At 38.6% G+C, this 22,860-nt stretch overlaps 1 protein-coding gene across 16 annotated transcripts in view; it reads right to left on the minus strand.

The window, feature by feature from the left end:
* The window catches only part of ENPP2 (ectonucleotide pyrophosphatase/phosphodiesterase 2), a 71,385-nt gene that overhangs the window by 25,469 nt on the left and 23,056 nt on the right, over nt 1-22,860 (minus strand). For 10 of the 16 annotated variants that reach the window (XM_021546581.4, XM_085573950.1, XM_085573949.1 and 7 more), the window contains exons 4-11: nt 22,725-22,850; nt 20,671-20,731; nt 19,305-19,402; nt 17,823-17,902; nt 16,496-16,615; nt 8,131-8,186; nt 5,915-5,980; nt 5,084-5,156 (exon numbers count right to left, since the gene is read on the minus strand). In XM_021546581.4, coding sequence (XP_021402256.1) covers nt 5,084-5,156; nt 5,915-5,980; nt 8,131-8,186; nt 16,496-16,615; nt 17,823-17,902; nt 19,305-19,402; nt 20,671-20,731; nt 22,725-22,850 — 680 coding nt within the window. Of the gene's footprint in view, nt 1-228; nt 382-5,083; nt 5,157-5,914; nt 5,981-8,130; nt 8,187-16,495; nt 16,616-17,822; nt 17,903-19,304; nt 19,403-20,670; nt 20,732-22,724; nt 22,851-22,860 lie in introns of all 16 variants that reach the window. The other 6 variants (XM_085573947.1, XM_085573946.1, XM_085573954.1 and 3 more) reach the window with 1 other exon arrangement.

The raw sequence follows: 22,860 nt of genomic DNA on the forward strand, positions 1-22,860 counted from the left end.
TAAAGATAACTTTCCCTAATGCAAACACACTGAAACAAGAAAAACACAACTCCCAGAAGGCTTGGTCTGGTTTGTCTGCTCTCCTTTGGGCCCTTCAGTAAATTTATAAAAGTTTTGGCTGCAAAATCCCAACCTGAAGCCTGAAGTGAACTCCCAAATTGAAAAAAAAAATAAAGACAGTGTAGTGCCTAAAAAGTGGCACTTCCATCATAAATTTTTGGAACTTACTTTCTTCCGACGAGTTTCCGTAGAATATTGATCCACTCTATGTACTTTTCTTCTTTTCTTTGGAGCTGCAACTGGTCTTTCCTGTCTCCTCTTAGGAGGAAGCTTTCTCTTAGGTCTCTTAGGCGGAGTAAGAGGGGAGCCATAACTACTCTCCTGTACTGGCAGGGAGAGATGTCTGGACTCAGAAAAAAAGCCTGTCTCAACTCACATCAGATAGTAAAGCTACCTGTATCAGATAATCCTGAAGCATAAATGCTATGGCCTTATCAAATATTTAGGCTTTTGGACAATTTAGGATCTACCCCTTTTTAAGGAGGAATTCACCAAATTGTACTGAAAGCGGAACAGCAGTTACAAGAGTAGACAGCATAAAAGCAAATTAAACTGGTGTTTCTAAAGATACGTGGGGTGTCTGTGTTTGAAAAGACATAGTTATATAGGGGGTATTAGTTATCAAATATTAATCCATATTTCAATTACAGCAAAATTCACTGCATACAACTTGATGAGTTTCCAGGGTAGAGTATTGGTGGAAATGCAATATTTCACTTGAACAACAGTTCAGGTATGAGTATTAGAGGCTGTCCAGTCTCAGTGACTTCTGCAAGGTTTCCCACACCAATGTTTTGGCTGAATTAGTGAAATCAAGTACCCTCATCCATAGCACTAGCAGGTAGCACTATTGTGTGCCACACCGTGCACTGCACTGAAATCACCAGAACTGCATTTGCCACTATTTGAGGTCTGCAGATCAGAGCTATGCAACTGAGACCCAGTTAACATGGAGCTTCAAATTAGCTGCATGGGGCACATTAGTGGCAGTGAATGAGAAATCTGTGCTGCTACCTGCCGTATTGACAGCTTTTTGGGCATTTTGAGAATTTCACTTCCTAGCAGTTTCAGAGTGTCATCTCATTGGGTAATAGTATTGTTCCTAAATGCACAATACCTAGGATAGACTTATGGAAAGAAAAATAAAAAATGTAGAAGGAAAAAAACCCCTAAGATCTAGCTAGAATAAACTACTCTCCCTTTAATCAATTTGCTTGTAATTTTAAACTGTCCCACTCTTGCTGACTGTCACACAACTCGCAGGCTCTTGGCACTCCTGGAGATGGTGTGAGAAGAGCCGACACCTACCAGGAGATAAACCACAACCTGCAATGGAGCACACTGAGTGGGATGGGGAAGACTTGGAAATTTGTGAAGGTAATTAAGTTCTATGTACTTAGGTAGCTTCTCCCAGTTGTTGAGTTACAGAGCTCCATAAACAGGGAAGGGGAAGAAGGGGATGTTACCATCTGCCATGCTGTTTCATTGCTTCCAACGCAAGCAGCTGGAAAGGAGATTCTAGTCCAGTCTCATTCGTCTTTCTCCAGAAAGGCATTTTAATAAAGCAGCACCAGAGGTTTCTGTTTGTAAAACACTTCAAGCTTTGTGCAGTCCTGATGAGAGGAGCGGCAGGGAAAGGAAGGATTCTCATTTTACTGTCTCTGAGTCGGCTCAGACAGAGCTCCACAATGCCAGAAACACACGCGCGCGGGAGACCGCGGTCTGAACACTGAGGTGACTGTCTCAAGACAGCATGTTAGAGGAGCAGCAGAAATGGCTTAGCACTGCCAGATTTTGATGTATTTCAGAGCTCTTATGGTAGTATATTTCTAGAATATTTTATGTAAAAAAAAAAAATAGTTAGCTAGGAAAAAAAAAAAAGCCAAGTTCTTATTAACCAGCCAATTCTTAGTCTTGCTTGAGAAGAGTCAGAACAGAGTTATGGAGGAGGGAACCAAATCCCTCCCCGCTTACAGAAGGAAACTGTAACATCACAAGGGTAACCAGCCAGCCAAAGCTTTGCTTCTTGACCTGGATGGATCAACCTACCAGAGTTCAACTGCAGAAGCACAGAGGGAAAGAAAAAAAAAAAAGGCAGAAGTAAATCAAAAGCAAGCATTTTATTTTATAACTCCCACAACTGCTCCTGGAAACATAATACAACCCACTGAAATACCTCCTGAAATGTTTAAAAAAAAAAAAAAAAACCAACAAAAACATGAAACACTTCTACCCCAAAGCAAAAAACCCAAACAAAACAAAAAATCACCACCAAACTCCAAAACCTAGACAACCAACCCATTTACACTGAAATTCATGTTAGTGGATATGCAAAGTTACACTTGTAGAGATTTACTATAATATCAGTGCCATTTATATAAAAAAACACTGGCAATTGACCAATAAATTTCAAGTGTATCTAAGTCCCTTTGCTTCTCGCTTTGAGACACTGCACATAGCTGCTGTGCATATCCTGGGAAGATCTAAGAGCCATCTGGATGCCATTAAACCTCTAAGATTATACATTTTAAATAAATTTAGAACATTATTTCATATAATAAGCTCAAATAAAAATTCCCTTTATTCTAACAAAGATTTAGAGGTTTTCAAGGTAAATACCTATTCCTCAAATGACTAACTGCAGTAAGAAAAATCAGCATGAAATAGTCACTCTCCAAAAGAAGAAATAAGAAGACCATTGTAAACATAACACAGAGTTGTTACAAGCTTGTTTTCAAACTTTATTGTTTGGTTGATCTGTCTTTGCATGAAGAAAAATGGTCAGTAATTCCAAATGTCTAACTGCTGCCAGCTGTATACAATAAAAAAGATTTCACAGGGAAGTCATGCTCTTGGTATCAAGGAATTAGCTAAAAGGGATCCTTTTGAGGACTTTCTTCCAGATGATATAAATTTCATAGCTTCTTAAAATTATACTGAAACCAATGTTAAGAGAAACAATATAAAATACTTCCTCTAGCTCCTCTGTCCTGAAACCAGCCCCCTAGCAAACCTCAGCATCTGTGTACTTACACAGCTGTATTCGTTTACTTAAGTTTCCATTCACAAAGTTGGTCCACTGTTTGAACTGCAAACACATACATGTTCTTCTGCTAACTCATCTGTTCTCAATTTGCTAAAAATCTATTTCATGGTCTTCTTGTGTTTAATACAAATGACATGAAACTATCTATTTGCAAAGTTCTCATAAGCTATTAATTCACACTTATTAAGAGCTGAAGCCTTGCCTTGCAATTAGAGATCAACCTTCAGATAACAATCCACAAGAACTCCCCTACAGGAAGAGCTTTTGGGGGCTTTTTGCTTTTATAATGACTTTTCCTATTATGAACACTTTGCCACATTTCACTTTTTAGGCTCTTATAATTAACCTGAAACTAGATTGCCACATTGGATGCTAAGCAGATTTGTTAAACACCACAACTGAAAGAACATTTTCAATGTCATCATGTTAATATTCCCCTTTCAAGTCCATGGAAAAAGCTCCACAATTCTGTTCAGAAGGAAGTGGCTGTATCCAGATAAATAAAATTAAAGCTTTCAATCATAAGGCACATATAGTAATTGTAACATTTCACTAAGAGGAACTATAAAGCACTATTAAGAAATACATCATTAAACCAGAGAGCTCTCATTACCAGTACCTTGCCTGACTGAATCAGATACAACTCCAGAGCCAAATGACAACATGGACACATATCCATGTCTGTCAATTTAGCAAGTGTTGGCAGATCTGAACCCCTGCTTATCCAGAAAAAGGATTGCTTCTCTCCATCCAACATGGTTCTTCAGTGCTGATTTGATTTCTCGCACCCACTGCTTTAGGACCATGGCCCAAACTGCTCCAACAGGGCTGCTACCGACAGCAACTTCATAACCACTGCAAACTGTTTAAACAGCCCAAATAACTAAAGTCTACTACAAAATATTGATGCTGCTTCTCTTTGCTCTCTTCTACTGTCAAGAGCAGTCAGCAGATACGCACCAAACAAATAAGAAACTACTGCTGGGTACCTGGCTGCTCAAGGAGATCAGTATTGCCTTCCAGAGGGCAGGTATCTGATACACTCCTCACTTTTTGAAGACTGCAAATATTTGTTTACCCTTTGAAAATCTTACATATAAAGTCTTGCAGTCTTGTGATGGGAATCTGCAGGCATGTATTTGCACTGAAACTAGGGGACTTTGCAAGATGTCAGACATCACTGGAAATGCCAGATCCCAGCTACTCAAAGTAGGATATTTGGGTAGAGCATTTGCTTTCCCTCCCCACATATCCCAGACAAGTGCATTATCTCTACATTCTTGTCACCTGGACAATGTTGTCAGGGGAAACAGTACCCATCGGTCCCAGCCAGCTACACAAAGTCAAACAAGGGGTTAAACTACTGCAGCATGTTGCACATAATTTTTCATTAAAATGTCTTATGGTGCTTTAAAACTTTTTCCAAACTCAATAATATGTTCCTGAGGGAACAGTATTGAAAAAGCTTTCTGAACCCCTGTAGGGCCTATATGAAACTGGAACTAGCAGCTTTTTACATTTCCTGACAGACTGGAATTATTACTTTGGCTACTGCCGGCTGTCAGCTTTAAAGAAAGCTTTTTTCTTCTCTACATTTTATCTCAATATTTTCAGTATTATATTTTAATTACTTTGCAGAACGATAACTGTTAGAGGAAAGTTATGTTGTTGCACACAAATATACTCCCATCTTTGCCAAATAAATCTTTCCATTTGCATTATCTTATCACACTAAGCAATATCCTCCTTAAAGGCACAGGCAGTTCCTTCTAGAAGTGAATTTTATATCATAAATCCTTTAGAAGACAACTTTGTTTTCTTCGGCAGAGGGGAAGCATACTGCAGAAACAGGTGAAAACAAAGTTGCTAAACATGTTACTCCTCAGCAACATCAATAATTTGGGGGCAAAAAAACAAGTATTAGAAAAATACTGTAGAAAAAAAGATCTGTAGAAAAAAAAAAAAATCTGTGCTAACCTCTGAGTTGAAAGGACCATATCTGTGGCCAGCAGCATCTGGTTGCTCAGAGTAGAAGGCATAAACATATGGCCTGAAAGAAAGAAAGGTCTTGTTCAGGTTAGATTTCCTTTGACAAAATCACAGAAACACAGGCTAGCCAGGTCAAGTCAAATCAAGTCAACTGCCAATGAGACTTAGCTCTATGGAAAAAGAACTGTTTCTCAGCCATAGAATCCTACAATTATTTAGCAGTTCTCTGTTTCCATGGCATGATTAGTTGTTTTGCAGCTTTATTAAACTCAAGAACATGTGCAAGCAGGCACATGGGGTGCCATCTGAGGACACATGCTCATTCTAATTCTTGTAGGAGAAATCCCAAGAGCAGCTTGCCTAAGCCTTGCAGCAGCATGTGGGAACTTGTGTAGTAAAAGCCACTCCTAATTAAAATCTTAACATTTTCCTAGAGCTCTGTGTCCAGTTCTACAACTGCCATTGCCTGTAATGTTGTTAAAACATATTAGGTTCAGTAGGATAAGAACAATACAAATTAATCCATGTAATTACATGCTTCTTGATAAGAAATAAATTCATACCATACATTGATTTGGAATAATCAAACTGCTGATGGCTAAAAGCTGATATTAAGAAAACCCAAACCAACAAACCAAAAAAACCCCAAAATCCCAAAGAACTCACACTAAACACAAAAGCCAAACAAATCTTTAAATCAGCGATGGCTTGTAACAGACAAAAATAAATTTCAGAATTAAATTTTTTCTTGCTCTTCCAGCTACTTATAAAGAGAAGACAAACTAGCAATTATGCAACAGCAGATAACAAGTGAATTACCTTTCATTGTCTGGAAGGGTTAACCACTGAAGTATTGTTAATATTCTGCGCTCATGGGGGATGACACTGGACCACAAAATACAAAGATATACCTTGTTATCATAGAATACAAAAAGCACCAACAAAATTCTTGTTATGAACTGAATTTAATATTAAGGTAATGTATCATAATAGCATAATTTGCTTTTAGCATGCTGTATTGTCTTTGTTGCTTAATACTGATTCTTAATTTGCAAACAGAATCATATTAGACCTCCTGAATGTCTGCATACTCCAAAAGAAAGATGATTAGAAGTTTGCAAATGTAGTCAGAACTCAAAGCAATAAATCTACCTCTTCTAAGCAGGAGTGAATAAAAGATTCATTCAGGTGGCTTTAACCCAGATGAACTTTTTTGTATGCTGCCATTGGATAGCTGGCATAGGTAAAATCCACTATATTGCTCACATCAGTACAGGTTTAAAAAACCACCCTGCTCTGGTAGTACTCCTTTTTTTTGTTTCCAGACACTGGAAAAATTTCCATTGCCTTAACAGTAGCCACTGAGGGCTAGGCTGGTGTGAATCAGAACAGAACCATCTGAAACACCAGGCCAGCAACACATGGACTTGAACCCTGCAGAACAGACCCATCTTTACTGTTTGTATAGTGGTTGCCATTCTCACTTGGCTGCTGATGCCAAGTTCGTGCTATGACAATGACTAACATTAGAAACAGCTGTTAAAGTTCCAAATATCTTATCTTAGGAAAGCTCTGCAGGTCAGTGACCACACAGTCATTTTAATACACTAGCACAGTCAGTCCAGAATCCATTAGCTCAATAGCAGAATCCCAAGGCAGGAATCAGACACCACCATCAGTCACCATAATGAACTGAATTCAGCACTCTTTGGAAACCTCTGGCAGAGAAATAGAGATGGCAGCAGCCATTTGCAGATACCTTCATTTTTAATGCCTTGTAAACCAAGAGTAGTCCTCAGTTTCCAGCTACACAGAGAACTTTGGGTTGTAAAAAAACATAAAAATGAGAATTTATACTAAAATTTGCAAAAAATGCAAAATTTCAAACTGGAATAATAATTTTGGGTACTGTCCAACTTTTATGTTTTTATTACTTTGCCATATGAAAAAAAAAGGAAATCCATTAGTTCAATTAACTCATTTCTGATTAAAATATTTTGAAAGTTCTGTTTTCCTGAAAGAGTCTGCTTGAAAATTCTCCCAAAAATATTCTGTGTACCAAATGAAATAAAACAGTTTTAAGACATAAATACATAATTGGCTGCCTCATTCCCTTACTAGTGCCATTCATATAACCTGTCCTTAGCTACCTTTTCTACATTCTGTATCTCCAAGCATGCATTGGCCAGGGTGTTTATGTAGACTATGTAGCTATAGTTTAGTTTGTAGAGCACCAGAGTGGAGCACTGTGAGACTTCATCTTGCAAGCCTAAACCTATTATCAGCTTGCGGTATGCTTTATTATTCACACTATGTGCTTTATGATATTTAGAACAGTAAAACGTGTTATTTCTAAAGGAATCACAAAAAAAAAGTCAAATTTCTTTATTACTTCAGTATTTTAACTTAAACATTTCCTTTGCTCCTGCAATCCTACCAGTCAGAAAGACTGATCTGCATGAATTCCTCAAAAATTATCAAAATTCATTCATTTTTGGTTGTAAAGATACATTTTAGTGGGAACAAGGAAAAATAAGTGGGAACCATTAAACAAGAGAACAAACAGCATAGATCCTTAAGGCTGTCTCTTAGGAAAGGGAAATTTAATATCTTGCTCAAAGGATGGACTGTATTGTAAAATGAATGAATCAGACCTTTAGGTCAATTAGATTGGTGATGCAAATTAACATAAGAGGACAATAAAAGTCTTCCACACTCAGAGGACTAAGAAACATTGCTAGCAATACTAAGGTAGGAAAAAAAACACACTTTGAAATGAAAGACAGTAATTCTTCACATAGGCACATATCTTTTCTTTAGGCAACTGTTAAAAGTCAGTGCATTAATCTAAAGCAGCAAACTGTAGCATCAGCTTTAGTTATTAGCAACTTTGCACAAATGAAACAATAGAGGGTTACAGGTAGAGTCTCCAAACTACCAAATGATTAGAGAAAGGAAATTAACTTAATAAACGCTTATGTTGAATTAATTCTGAATTATTAGTTAAAAATCTCTAGAAAACAGAAAGTACTTACATAGACCAGAAGAACGTGCCAGCTTTCACCCCTTGCTTGGCTGCAGTAATCCAAATCTAATGAGGAAAATATAAGAGGATTAGAATGTGTTCAGATCTCTAATGACTCTCTGAAATCAAAAGAAAATGTTTTCAGGACACATTCTTCTACCCTGAGCCTAGAAGTGAAAACTGCAGTTTACAGCCTCAGCCCTAATTTGAAAACGAACAGTGACAAACCTATGCAAACTCTGTAGCAGTGGGTCAGCTGCTGTGCTGTAGACTTTCACCCCTAAATCTCTATGTTGCTTTAATTAAAAGCACTAAGTTTCATGGCTAGGAATTCCTCCAGTATTTAATTTCATTTTCAAAACTCAGCCACTACTCACCTGACCCTTTCAGCGTTCAGGTTTTGGAGGATAATCAGTTAGAAAGGAACATACCTTAACACTAATCAGTGCCTGCATAAATGTCCCTCTTCTCAGAATCCTACAATCAGCAGCCATCAACAGAAGATGTGTTAGCAGAGAGTACACTAAAAAGGCCAGAGAGTGACACGGAGCTGTTGAGACTGCAGGGAGGGACAACACCTTCCTACACAGATGTTTAAGAACTTCTTGAGCTCAGCGTGAGGTGATTGATGAGAATGACTGAAAGATCTCCATGAAATTTTCGAACCCTTTTTTTCAATCCTTCAAGTCCCTTGTATTTTTCTAGCTGTAAATCAGTTTGCAGCAGAAAGATCTGCAATGTAGTCACACACTCTGTGAGTGTATTTTTAATATTGCTTGGTTTAAAACCTGCTGGTTTTTCAGTGGATTAGGGTACCATTCTCATACTTCAAAACAGGTTATTAATCCTTTCTCTTCCCACTTCTATATGGCATTCATGATATTCCCCTCTATTCATTCCTTTTCAAACACAGGTTTGTTTGATTTTTTTCTAATGAAAGCTATACCATACTCCTGGTTATCTTTCTCTCTTCTATCCTATGACTCCACACAAGGCAGGGGAATGAAAATGCTGGAGAATCAGAAAGGTTCACAATCTAGGAAAGCAAACAATGTTTGTAGCTCTGCAGAACTAAATTTCTCTTGCAAGGAACTATCCAAATTATCTCAAAACTCATTTCAAAAGTGGCACTGCGTGTAGAGCTAGATTATTTCCTCCCATTATCTATGCATACTGCAATATATACATTTTATGAAGCATTAAGACAAAATGCTCACTTACATAAAAATTGCAGTTTTTTATTTACTTTAAATCAACTCTTTAAAAATTCAAAATCCCTATACCTTGCTCAAACAGGCATTTATCAACCGTCATCTGGACATGCATCATTCAAATCACATGCCTGAATTATTCATACATCAGTCTTAACTGAAATTGATTTGGCACAGTAATGAAAGATCATTTGTACAATGAGGTTATAGTTAACAGCAATTAGATTTGGATATTGTTATGTTATTGATGGGAAAATTGGTTATATTTGCATTTCCATTACCCTGAACTTGACCTTTAGCTCTCACCTTCTATTCCACCAAATCTGACTGGACTCAGTCCAATATTCTAACTTTTTAATAATGCTAGGAATCTCTTTTCCATTGAAAACTACATCCAGACTAACACTATAGAAAGCATGTTTTACTAAATATATGCAGAAATATCAGGAACAGAATGGCCACGAGTTTGGAGCCCACTCTTTGTTTTCAGGTGCCTCGTCTAAAGAATCTGATTTCAGGCTTGGTTCATATTTACAAACACTCAAGCTGCCACCAAGAAGGGAGTCCCCCAAACATCTGTCCCAGACTCTGCAGCCCCAGCCTTCCCCAGCACCACATTTTGCATGGTGATCACAAAATTATGTGGCTGCACAGTAACTGCCAAAAAAATCCATTGCTTTGAATTTATATTGGAATTTGGGGGTTATAGTTGAATAATAGCAATATTGTTTTCAATATCTCAGGATACTGAAATTTGAATATCACAGGATACTAGCTCTAATGGGAAAGATGCAAGTGAACAGGAAAGGGAGCGTGCCTACAGCCCAGTGACCACGCTGCTCAGCTCACACACTGCAGTCAGGAGTATGATTGCAATGCAAGGATGCTTGTTTGGGCCACCTAAGTCAGCACAGTCAGGGTATATAACCAGCCTAGATACTGGCTAATTAAGGCAGACATTCATTACATATTAATTAGTGCATCATGGTACCCCCAGGTGAAAAAGGGCCCACACTTAAAGCAATTTCCTTTGCATTGCAGATTTATTCATAGAGAAAAACCCAGTCATGGCAGAGAAAGGAGGCCAACAACACATTAGGCATGAAATATGTGTCAACTCCCACTGTCGTTATGCTCTGTCTTCCTCCACTTGGAGGACCACTGTCCCCACAGCAGATTTATTTTTCTTTGAAAATGTTTATGTTCCTGCAAATTCTAAACAATTTTGGGAACGTACCAACAAACTAAGTCCAGGGAATTCTATGTTTGGATTTTACTATCTGCAAACTCTAGTTTGACTTCCTAGTGCTTTGATCCACAAAGGCCCAAACTGGTCCAGTCTGCCTGGCTGTCTAAATGAGACCAGCCAATTTCTACCCTGAGCAGTTGAAGATGTCCTGTGCTGCTCCTGTCTTATACAGATGAATTCAACTCTGTATTTTAGGCAGTGATTTTAAACACGTGCCAAAAGACACTCTCCCTCCAGCCAGGTGAGTAAAACACTTGTCATCCTGACAGATGAGTAATTGGATCATTGGTATATTGCCAAGGTAGCCAGCACATCTGTGAGGAAGTGGTCGCTATATTTTCATTCTTGTTGAGCATAGCGTGTGCTTCATGAAAACCATGTGCTGGGGTAATGCACATAAGTGGAGATACTCCCAGTTGTGCAGTCCTAAGAGCAGTAAGTGCAGCCTAAAGGCATTCAGACTGGCTTCAGAGAGGGAAAAGCTGCACCTGCCAGTACTTCACCTCAGGAATGCAGCCATTTACATTGGCATTAGCAGTTTAGATGAGTACAGGTGTCTGCTGCACTTGAAATAAGAGGAATAGCTAAGACAAGGATCTGTTGAAGTCTAAAATCAGCAAATCAAAGGGCCTCTATCTGTCTGAGTGAGTCTCAATGACTCCATCCTGACTTTGGCAGGCAGAGCCTGATTCAACTCAAGCTTACAGCAAATCACTACTAGACCTCTGCTCACCTTTGTTTTTTAAGGGGAAAAAAAAAAAAAAACCCAGCCAGGCTATTGATTTATTTAAATCCAAATCAAGAAAAATCAACTATCACCATGATACCTAAAACTGTTACTCAGCAATACATTGTGGATGTCTTTCAGCATGCAGAGAAGCAGCCATATCAAGGTGGAAGAATTTCTATTTGCATTTATCATGCTCTAAATAAAATACTCAACATGTTTCAGAGCTGAGACACTGCTGATAAATCTAGTAGTAGCTGTTTCTACTAGAGATATCCTTTGTTACCCAGACCCCTTAGTGGATAGGCAAAAATAGACAACAGACTGGAATAACTGATGGGAGCACACGAGTTTATTTAGAACTTTGGCTATAGGATAACTTCAGGAGAAATGTTGGTAGCAAACTCTTACTGCAGTCTTATCACCAGTGAACACCTCTAACTGTCTTTAAATAAATTCATTGCCTTTCAAGGCAGTCTACAAGTTGTGCAGCAGGGTGGGATAGAAAACAAGTTATCAGATGCCCTCTCAGTGTTGTCCATTCAAACCAGTTGAAATTAAGATGCAAATAAGGGTTATTGTTCTGCAAGATCAGCACCATTTGTGAGCTTATGCAATTTATTTGCCATATGTAATTTTGTTGGGTTTAACTTAATATGTTAGAATTTTATAGTCAGCTGTTTATGTCAAATGTCCACTCCTGGGTTTTTGTAGGGGACGAGCCTAATTGTGTTGCAAACTATATAAAGGACATATTTCTGAATTAATTTGCTTAAGTAGAGAGAAGGGGAATAAATATTTGAGAAATAATGAGATCAACCACTCTATCTTCCTACCATGCCACAGAAAAGCAACATTATATAGCTTTACCAATACAGAAAGACCTATTAAATTATGCAATCACAGATTGAAACTTAGTAAACTGGCATGTGTCCCAAAAAATAGTATGCATGCTTTCCCAGGCATATGTTAAACATATCCTGTAAGTTTAATTATTTTTATTTTTATATCCTCTGTGTTGAATGACTACAATTCTCCTCCATTACCTATGGATGAAAGGAGACAAAGCTAAGCAATCAGTTAGGTGTCAATGTCATATGGAACATGGAAGTCCCAGATTCTCCCTTCTTCTCACTGCTAGACACACTGCACACAGCTGTGCAAGTACTTAATTCAGAGTTATGCAAGATAGCTGTGGAATTTTCTTTGAAAACCTGCACAGAAAGTGGGACACCTCCCTGGTTTTAATCTTCCATGAATAAACAAGAGTCCACAACTTCACAAAGCATGACACATATTTGATGTATCAGATGCATCAAAGGCTGATATAGCAATGAGAAATCTCTTCCACATCTAGGCAAAGGTGGGAAGGAGGAAATCAAAACATTTCCAAGTAAAGAAAATGTGTACAAGACTGGTGCAAGCATGTAGAATTCATACCACTCCTGCACCATATGCAATTTGTTCTGCAACAAGGTAAAATGTGGAGTAGCCCCTTCCACACTTCTTACATTACAGAAATGTTATCCCGGACTTGGCAACTAAGCATTGCCTTCCTGCCCAGACAGAAGATTTTTGGAACAAGAAGTCTATTAAATAAAAAGACAGAGTCGTGTTGCTTGTTCATGGCTCAAGATGGATAAGAAGTACTTATAAAACAGAATTACAGATATCTCTCCTTTTGCTTCCCCTACCAATCAACAAAGTGATTGCAAGACCTGTTCAGGATGGAAAGGCAGATGACAGCATTCTGAAGCTCCTTTGATAATTATTAGACAGACAAAATCACCAAAATTCTAATAATGGTTTTATTCTAAATACTGAGATATAAATTTGGATGAATCAGGAATATCAAGTTAAGATGCAGGGTCATGACAGACTACAAAGACAGCTTCTCAACATGCTGTCTGATACCTAGGAATGTCATGACCATGTTTAAAGATTAACATCTCATTTTTTTGCGGGTTGTAGTCTTTAAAAGGTTGATAGTGAATTTAAAGCTACATACAAGACACCCTAAACATCCATCAATAATTTTAAAATTATGGTATTTCTGAAGTGAAAGACATTTTTTGAACTCAACCTCAGATCCAAACCAGGTTACTTTGTGAAGGAGCCTCTCTGTCCCCATTAACCAGCAGTTGTATACCTTGCTTCTTCTGACCTTGGAAAGGCTAACAGGTTATTTCTAAAGATCATGGAAGAACACTTAAAAAAACCCCAATATATGTAGTGTAAGCTTAAACTCACTACATCAAACCAAGACATGGAAAACTAGTGCTTAACAGAAGCCAAAGACAGCTGGGGCCTAAATTTAGTGCCTAAAGTTACTTGGGATGAAAACAAGAATGTCAGTGTCCTGAAAAACTAGCAGTAAACTTTGTTTTCCCCATGGGCCCTAATGCTCACCATTTCTGTGAGATGCTGTTGCAGTATGAGGAGTGGTTTTATGGCTGTTTCCTATGAAACACTTTTGTTTTGAAAACAATGATGTTTTAAGCTTATATAATAAATCAACATTGTATACTAAATCAGGAAGTCACATAACCAGCTACAGCACCCTGAAACACTTCCAAACTACTTTCTCCCCCTTCTCCCTTTCCTAGTGCTATTAATTTCTCATAATTCCTGGAGTAAAAACATTCAGATACTCATCTGCCAAATCCCACTGATGTCTGGGGTAATCTGGCTGTTTTTCAGCAAAAAACTGAGTATTAGAACAACTAAAGAAAGAAAGAAGGAAAGACCACCAAAACTCCCCACATTTTCATAGAGCCATATACAGTAGGCCAGTTTCCAGGAGCAAGAAAGTATTCCAGAAATTATAGACATTAAATCACATTCCTTTCTAGGCATTTTAGCCATAATACAAAGCTGGGAATCTCGGACACCTTTTCTGCACAGAAAAATAGTAATTTCCAATCCTGTGCAAACCATATCCCACTCTGCTGGTTTTAAGTACTTCAGTTTGAAACCCAGGACCTAAAAAGAGTCAGTTGAATATATGATATGACAGACAGGATTCCTTTGATACATAGACCAGGTATCCCTTTCTACTTCCTTCAACTGTCTCATCTTTCAATACCCAGCTATTTTGGGCAGTCTGTGTCAATGTCATATTTAAAGAAAATTATAAGGAGGCATTAGAAATTGACTGTATCTAACCAATACACAGACAGAGATAGCTTCTCTTATAAAAATCTGCAGTTCTCTTATCAAATGTGAATTCTTGAACATGCAGAGAGAGTTTAATTTATATCATACTTCTGCAAGAGGTCTATCACCTCCTTATCCAGCTATTGTGGCCACTCAAGCAGGTTTGCCCAATTTATATGTTTCCCTCATATTATGTGTATGGGAGTTGAATTATATTCCTTCCTCTGTGTATTTGCTTCCATTTTTCCAAAGACATGTCCAGTTTATTACATGATTAGTGTGTTTCTTTTTTAACAATTCTTCAGAACAACTGGTTTATTTTATCATCCCTATTTGGGTATTCAACACACCCACGCACACACACCCCCATCCTCTGTGGATTTCATCCAGCGTAAGGTCACCCACTATTGCATAACTTTCTCAAACTCTTCTCAGATAACATTTTTCATCCAGAAAATCTTTTAATCCCTGGAGTAGCATAGGTGTGGGAATTAACAATGTTCCCCACAGAACACAGCACATGATGAAGTATTCATAGACTTCCATCGTACTTCTAAAATATCATACTTGAAAAGTACAGACATTTGTACAAGCCCCAACAATTAGTTCTCCACTAACTCCTACCTAACCATGATTAAGGTAAGATGCAGAATTAAATTTGCAATGCATAATTAAATTCCAACTGCTTAATGAGTTGTCCCACAGCAGTTGAGCCACAGGATTATCTATGAGCTCGACTCCAGACTGGAGCAGGTTTTAATTCTGGCTCTGGCTGTAGCTGAGATAAAGAGGTTACACACTGTTGCTCTTTCACTGCTCCTAGTTTTGATCCTGAGTTTTTCCTTCCATCTGGAAAGGTAATAGCTACGTTCCTCACCACTCATGCCAAAGCATAACCCAGGTCACAGATAGCCAAGGGAATGCCTACACTCACTGACAGACTTTACAACAGCACAAATACTTCATTCTGACTCAGCTACAGGCAGACACATCTGCCTGCAGCTCTAAATTGCCTTGTCGCTCATTTGTAGTGGACTAAACAACTTGCAGACAACACACACACTTGCTAAGCCTGTAACTGTCAGAGTAAATCCCTTTAGCCACTTGGGATATTTCTGTCTTAAGAGATTTGGGGGATGATATGGATCAATTTAGCAAACAAAAGTGACAGATTATGTTGTTCCCAAACCCCTTCCAATTTCCTCACCTCTACCATCTCACTCTTTTGAGAGGTTAATTCATCAGGGAGCATTCAAACCATAGTTCCCTAAGCAATCAGTGCAATGAAATGTGTATGCACCTTGTCTTCCTGCACTTAAAACTTACTAGTTTGACTTTTGTTGTCAAAGAAAGCAGTTACAGCATGCACTAATAGGGGAATGTGCAGCAGAAGCAAAGCGACTGTCTTAGCTGTAGTAACACAGAATACTTGGAAGGACTCCATCTCCTTACCTAGAATAAGGGTTCAAACCTAGGCAAACCAAGTCCAACACTCATCCAAGAGACTGGACATAGTTCAGCCTCTGCTGCTATGCTCAAAGCAGAAATTAATTCTCAAGTTTCCATAGCCTCTGCAGTAAATTAGGTAACAGTGATTACTTGTGGATGTTAATTATGAAATTACGCTGTGCTATGCTGACAAAATATTTATACTAAAATTTCTCAAGAACATTACTAGGACAAAAACCTAAGAAACTCATAATGAAAATGAAACATTATGCCACACTAACAAAATCACAGTGTTATACTGCTGCCTCAAGTGAGGGTTTTATCCTAGCTGTGGCTAATTTATTCTTATCAGTGCAAGCACCTTTCCATAATCAATGGATTTATTATTCTGAAAAGAAAAAGCCAACTCAAAACATTACATTAAACTGATAGACGGAGGGCCAGCTGGAGAGGAGGGGGTAGGGATTAGGTACAAATTGTTCACATATGTTTTTTTTAATTATTATTATTGGCTATGTTCCACAGCACAGGGGGAGGGGAGAAGAGAGAGGAAGAAAAAAGTAGGAGGGAATTTGAAACTTACTGGTTGACCTCCCCACCATCTGTGATTGAATTTCTCTCGCCCTCGAAGACTGAAGCTGGCATCAAACACTGGGTCATACATCGAATTGCCAACAATCCCATGTGATTCAGGATAGAGTCCCTTTGTGCAGAAGTAGATTAATTAGTAAAACCCTAATGCACACAAATGCAGTGCTTCATAGCTATCTGAAAGTACCACTAAATTACGTTAAAATAAGTATATTTGTAACTACATACCAGAAAAGATTTTTACTTTCAGATAAGCATATTTAAATCTGGCTGTAGTAATGAAAGCAGTAAGAGACTATTGAAATGTGCTAAAAAGAACAAAAACTCCTGTTAGTTTCAAGTTTTTCACACTGTTAAAAACTTAGTTTGAGGTCATCAAAGAAAAAGCATAAGATTGATTTACTTTCAGCTCCTCTTCATGAATGTCCTTTCTGGACACAATAATTCATTCTCTGGTTGCAACAGTAACACTTAGCATTTCCATTTTGTACTATTTTTATCTTCATGACTGCTTCTGTTAGGCAAGTTATTTCCAAGAAAAAAAAAGTGAGGCAGGTCACCCAAAGCCATGGCTTTATATCACAACTTGTCTTGCAGTAAAAGCAATCCAGAGAGAAAAGCAGAAAATTCCTTTCTCTGGGCCCTCTCCCAACCTATTCTTTCTCCATATGTTCCTGTCTCATCCATTTAAACATTTGTGCAGCAGCTGCACAAAAAAAGAGAAGGGGAAAAAATTGCAGCTGCAGGTGGAAAGTCCCTTATGGCAGCTTTGGGAGCACTATCAGTGTCACACAGGTGTGGGGACAGCCTGGCTGCCAGCCCTGCCACCGCAGCACAGCGCTGGCTCCTGTCACCGCAGGGCCAGCACAGCGTCCAGACACACTCAGCAGCTGCACACTGCCCACTGACTTCAGCTGCTCCAGCACAGAAACAACTGCTGGTTGTACTCAGGGCAGCATTTTGGGGGTGGTTTTTTCCCCTAGGAAAACTTTGACCTGTAATTACGCAGCAGTACAAATAACTGCAAAAGCCGGCATAAGCATAGGAAAGCTGTGACAGTGTATAATGGTGTGATACAATCCATTTCACCACTTCAAAATAAAAGAAAATACTTAAATACTTTTTCTTCAAAATGAAGAAAATACTTAACATATATAAATACCATGAAGGATGGACAATAAAGCAGTTATACATATATATACACATTAATATGTATGTTGGTTTGTTTTTTTTTTTTTTTTGAAACCTTGCTTCCCATAACACACATTTCTACTACAGTGCAACATTTTATCATGAAAAAATCCTTCCCAGGGACTTACAGTAGCAAGGGTGTACAAGTTGGGGAATGTTTTTGTAGGATAAACAGGTCGCATATAAGGAGAATGTGTTCCACAAGATCCTGAAAAACCAAATGCAAATGTGAGGAAGCAAAGCTCTTAGATATAGAAAACAAAACCAGGAAAAGTAACTCCTGTGACTCAAAATTATGCAGAAACAAGTTAAATTTTAACTAATTTAAATGAACTTCCCACTGCTTAACAGCAGTCAGTAGTAAGGGCAGTAGTAAATCTACTCATGCACTCTTTGTACTTCACAACTGACAGCTGAAATAATGCCTCTAGATGACTACAGAACCAGTTATATTCCCATAGACTGGTTTATCTTTCCTGAGCTAGTCTCTATCTGGAGTCATTGGAAGTGTCTTGTTAAGTAAAACAACATGAGAAAACACTGGCTTATTTTAAATAATAAATACGCCAAAGCTGCAGTTTCACACTGGACTTTGTGGGCTCAGCCTCCCCGTCATTTAGGCTAGAAAAGACTTTCATTGAACCCAACTATAGGTGACTACACAAATATGAGGGCCAGCACACACACAGGGGAAAAAAACCCCAATACATTTCAAGGGTACAGGCACACACAAACTACCATGCAGTACAGAGAGGCTCAAATATTCAGTGCACCCAGTCCTCCACAAACCCAAGAGGATGCCCATTCCCAGGAGGGTGAGTGCAGAGTACAGCTTCTGCAGCCACTTATCCACACCTCTGACATTTCTGAATCAAGTGGAAAATTTTGAGGGTACCTCCCAACTAGCCTGGAAGCATGCATGATATGTATTGTATACTAAAGATTAATTTCTTTGCTGACAAAACCACATGAAGGTCACTGATTCTGAGCAGCACTTCCCAAAGCAGCAGCTGTGTGCTGCATTTTTCAGGGTACTTTCAAGTCACCAGTTGATATCACCTAATTTAAAGGGGGCTTATGCCATTTCATCTCCATGCTGACCTGAAGAGGGTCCCACAGAGAGCCAGCCAGAGTAATGATGCTCAAACCAACGTGGCTAGATGTCATCCTCTCTTTATTGTCTAATTTTTACATGTTTTATACCTTTATTGCCTTACATAATATAACAGCTACTTAACATTCATTGGCTAACATAATATAATTACATATACAAGTTACCTATTGATTGGCTGTTATACTACAAGCGTCTGGTCAGGTTGTAGTATGTGATAGTTTTTCATATACTACTCAGTGTCCAGCATTGACTGTTGTGTTTGTACAAAGCTTACTGCTTTTTCAAGGATGTCCTAAATACTTTAAAGTAACTAAAGTAACTCTGTAATCTGCAGGCCAAGGTTGTCCAGTTCCTGCAAGGGAACAGCATCAAGGATAGCATGTCCTTGTTCTACAAGAAATTCTGCACTGACCCTTCTGTTGCTCAATGAACAATGAAAGAAATCGGGCTGCAGAAGACTGTCTTTCATTTATTGACAGAAAATAGATGTACTCACTCAGCTTTTCAATATTGGGCATGACCTTGTTCCCTTTCTTCATATATGATGCACGGAAACCATCAACAGAAAAGATGATCAAAGGAGGACGAACAAAGCTGAAGGCAAAAGCAGCAGGAATATAAAGCAGCATTTCAAAATTTTCATTTTTTTAATTTCCACTTGCTCACTGAGCCTCTAGGAAATCCAGAAGTTCAGTTACTGTATAAACTATATACCTATAGTCTTTTACATACTTAACAGACCATGAGAAACAGATAATCCTCACACTTAGTAACAGCCAGTGTTCAGTCACAGTCAGTGAAAGGGCTGATATCTAACATAAAAGACATCATCCCTGAGCTAAAAACATATAGCCCATAAAGGCAAATGCTTATAAAAGGCGATGGAGAAGGAAATTTACCATGCACAAGTACCCAGCCCAGCACACAATCTCTAGTTAAAAACCACGTCTCATGACAGTTGTTCTTTCTCAAACAGAAGCCCATGGAACATTCGAGCCATATGTGAATACAGTTCAGGCCTGTGAGGCACAGTTCACTCTAGCATACTAAAGATGACAGTATTTCTTGTTACTTTATTACTTTTTGAATTTACTACTGCTACTGAAAGTCAAGTCCAAGCAGGCAGATACACACCATGTATGGACACACCTGGGCTTTTAATGTCATCTGCTGCAGGGGTTAGCAGCAGTCACTGCCACCACGAGAACAATCTCCAAACTATCCTTCTAACAGCACAGGCTGAGGTGCAACCCAACACAGCACCTGAGCAGATGCTTATCTTTAGGGATAATAGTGAGAAAAATGCTTTCAAAAGTTACTTACTTCCTCCACCTTACTTACATGCTCAAATTCCTCACTAAGTAAGCCTGTGACTCACTGCAGTTCAGAAATCCTTTCATTTAAGAGCATAATGCTAAAAGTATAAAATTCCATTTAAAAAAACAAATGGCCTGAACTGTGTTCACATATGGCTTAACCTGAATTTTGCTGAAAGCAGAACAACCTAGACTTTCCACTGACTTCAGAGGAGTCTGGCTACCTTCCCTATGCAAGAAAGTGAAGCAGGCAAAACCAGCAGCAGGTGATTGAAGATCAAGAGTTCAAACCCAAATATCATCCACCACTACTCATCCAGCAGCTCAAAGGCATGACAATATTATGAGGCCAAATTAAGGCAAATGCATTACAATATTATGAGCCTAACTTTGGAAATGGTGAAGCCCAGGAAAGCATCCAGCCCACAGTTATTCAGCCTGCATGACAGAGCCAGTGCAGAAATGCGATAGGTAGAGGTCCAAGGCAGAGCTAGGGACCAATGGCTTTGCTGCATTTGCCTTTCCAGATGCAGGCAAAACACTTACCCTGCTGGACATTCAGGAGTCTTTATCTCTTCACAGTCATCATCCACCCAGTGGGTTTCTCCTACCAGAAAAGTCACATTGTAGTTACAAAAAGTAAAAAATACAAAATCTATGGATATAGCTACAGGTTTCACAGAAAATATACATAAAAAAATAAAGTCTATCTCCAGTTAATGGACCGATTTGTCACACTTCCCATGAATAATAAGAATGTATTTTCACAAAGCTGAACAAGTGATGTGGTTGTATTCTATTCAACAAAAATATCCAAACTAGCACTTCTACAAGCAGCTCTGGAAACTGGGATTAAAAGTGTCCTTTTGACCACAGGAGGCAGTGGTAACGCTTTAGACACAGTGGTCATCTATTTTAATTTTTTTTTTTTTTTTTTGATCTGTCAAAAACAGGTAGTGCTGCTTCTGGCTGTGAATTCCCACCCTCCTACCATCAGTTCTCATGGCTCCATGAGCTGATTCAGCCAGCTAAAGGCATAAAACAAAATCCATTCTGGGAAAGAAAAACAGCTCTAAATAGTTTCCAGCTGTCTTAGAGAGGTGATCAGCTCATGGATCAGGTGAGACTCAAGCTAAAAAAAGCATTAAATACTCTTTCAGAGCTACATTACTTAAAATGACTTTGTGTAATCAACTATTTTCTTAAGGTTTTCACTGCTGAATGCTGTCTATAGAGAGCATTCACTATTACACTTTTACAGATCAATTGAAAAAAACGAAATTATTAACCAATGACCCTATTTCTGAATCTAGTGCTATTAAAGGAACTGCAATTCAATTAAAATAATGAAACAAAAAACATCATAGAAAAGACCTGCAGAAAATGTGTGCTGCAACATGTTCCAACTGACCATGACAGGAGGTGGATGGACAATTTCCAAGGGAAAAAAAAAAAAACAAAAAAGCAAAAAAAAACCACTATTCTCAGATAGGCAAAGGCATGAATAAAGAGGAAACACTGTTCTTACATAAAGCTTAGTCATGTCTAAGTTCCAGGGTTGTTGAGATAAATGAATATTATGTACATTAAAGCTAGAGATATACAAATTCCTCTGTCTTGACCCTTGTGAGAGGAAGCTTACCAAAAAGGCAGGAACTTGAAACTATATCAGTATTTAAGTGGTCTCAGCTTCTGGTTTCTTTGGGAAGGGGAAGGACAATCTAAAGGGATTTGTTAGAAAATACATACTCCACTTGGATTCCCAACAGCAAAACCCAAGTAAACGAAAAGGTCCATTTTCAGTGTATGGATGGATCTGGACTATTATAATTTTGTGAACATAGGCATTTGTTCAAAATGGTGAAACAATTGCAAGCTGTAACCCTTGCCGACATAAAATTAATAAATGAAAAGAACTAAGAATTAGGTGAGCTACAAAAGCAAAAACCTGTAGAGCTCATTCAAGGACCAGAAGACTTGCTGTCAATGGCAGACACACTAGACAGGCATCCATGCTCTAAAAGAGCAGAGCAGTGGATGAAAACAAAATCTCCAAAGCCCATCCACCCAGCAGGCAGTGCAGGCTGCTCTGAGCCATGGTGGGTCAGCTGAAGCCCATGCCACCCACCTTCGAGTAATAGCCCCTGCATTCTTCCAACTCCTCTTCCACAAGGAACAAAGCCTACAGATCTTAGACCAAGTAGTTTGAGCAGGAACTTTTGTGGTGAGGGTGGAGAGAGGTCTTTGGGACAGAGATAACATATCTAGGAATGCTCTGTTCCTTCTGGGATCATTAGAGATCCCTGCACTCCCTGTGATGCAGACAAATGCATCTGAACACTTTAGAGCTTTGCTTTAAACTCTTCTTCATCCACCTCCATCTCTCCTCTTTCTACCGCAAAGATAATGTCCTTTAATATATTATCTACCCCTGCTAGTGCCCAGAAATTTACAAATGCGATTGCCCACTTCCCCCACCTCTTAAACCAAAAAAAAAAAATCAAAGCAAAACAAGGAGAGTTCCTCTTTTGGATTAAAACTCGTTACCCTGCATTCTATTGGGTTTGGAAAGATAAGAGATAGAAAGACCAAAGACCTACCTTTGCAAACGACTTGGTAATTAGTACAACAATCTCCTCTACTTAAGCAGTCTTCAGAGCAGTGACAAGCATTGTCATCATTCCTGGTTTCTCCACAGCGATCTTTAGTACACTCCCAGCCCCGAGCTAAAATATT

This window comes from Lonchura striata, chromosome 2 (genome assembly GCF_050655825.1).
Source record: "Lonchura striata isolate lonStrDom1 chromosome 2, ASM5065582v1, whole genome shotgun sequence".
NCBI lineage: Eukaryota > Metazoa > Chordata > Aves > Passeriformes > Estrildidae > Lonchura > Lonchura striata.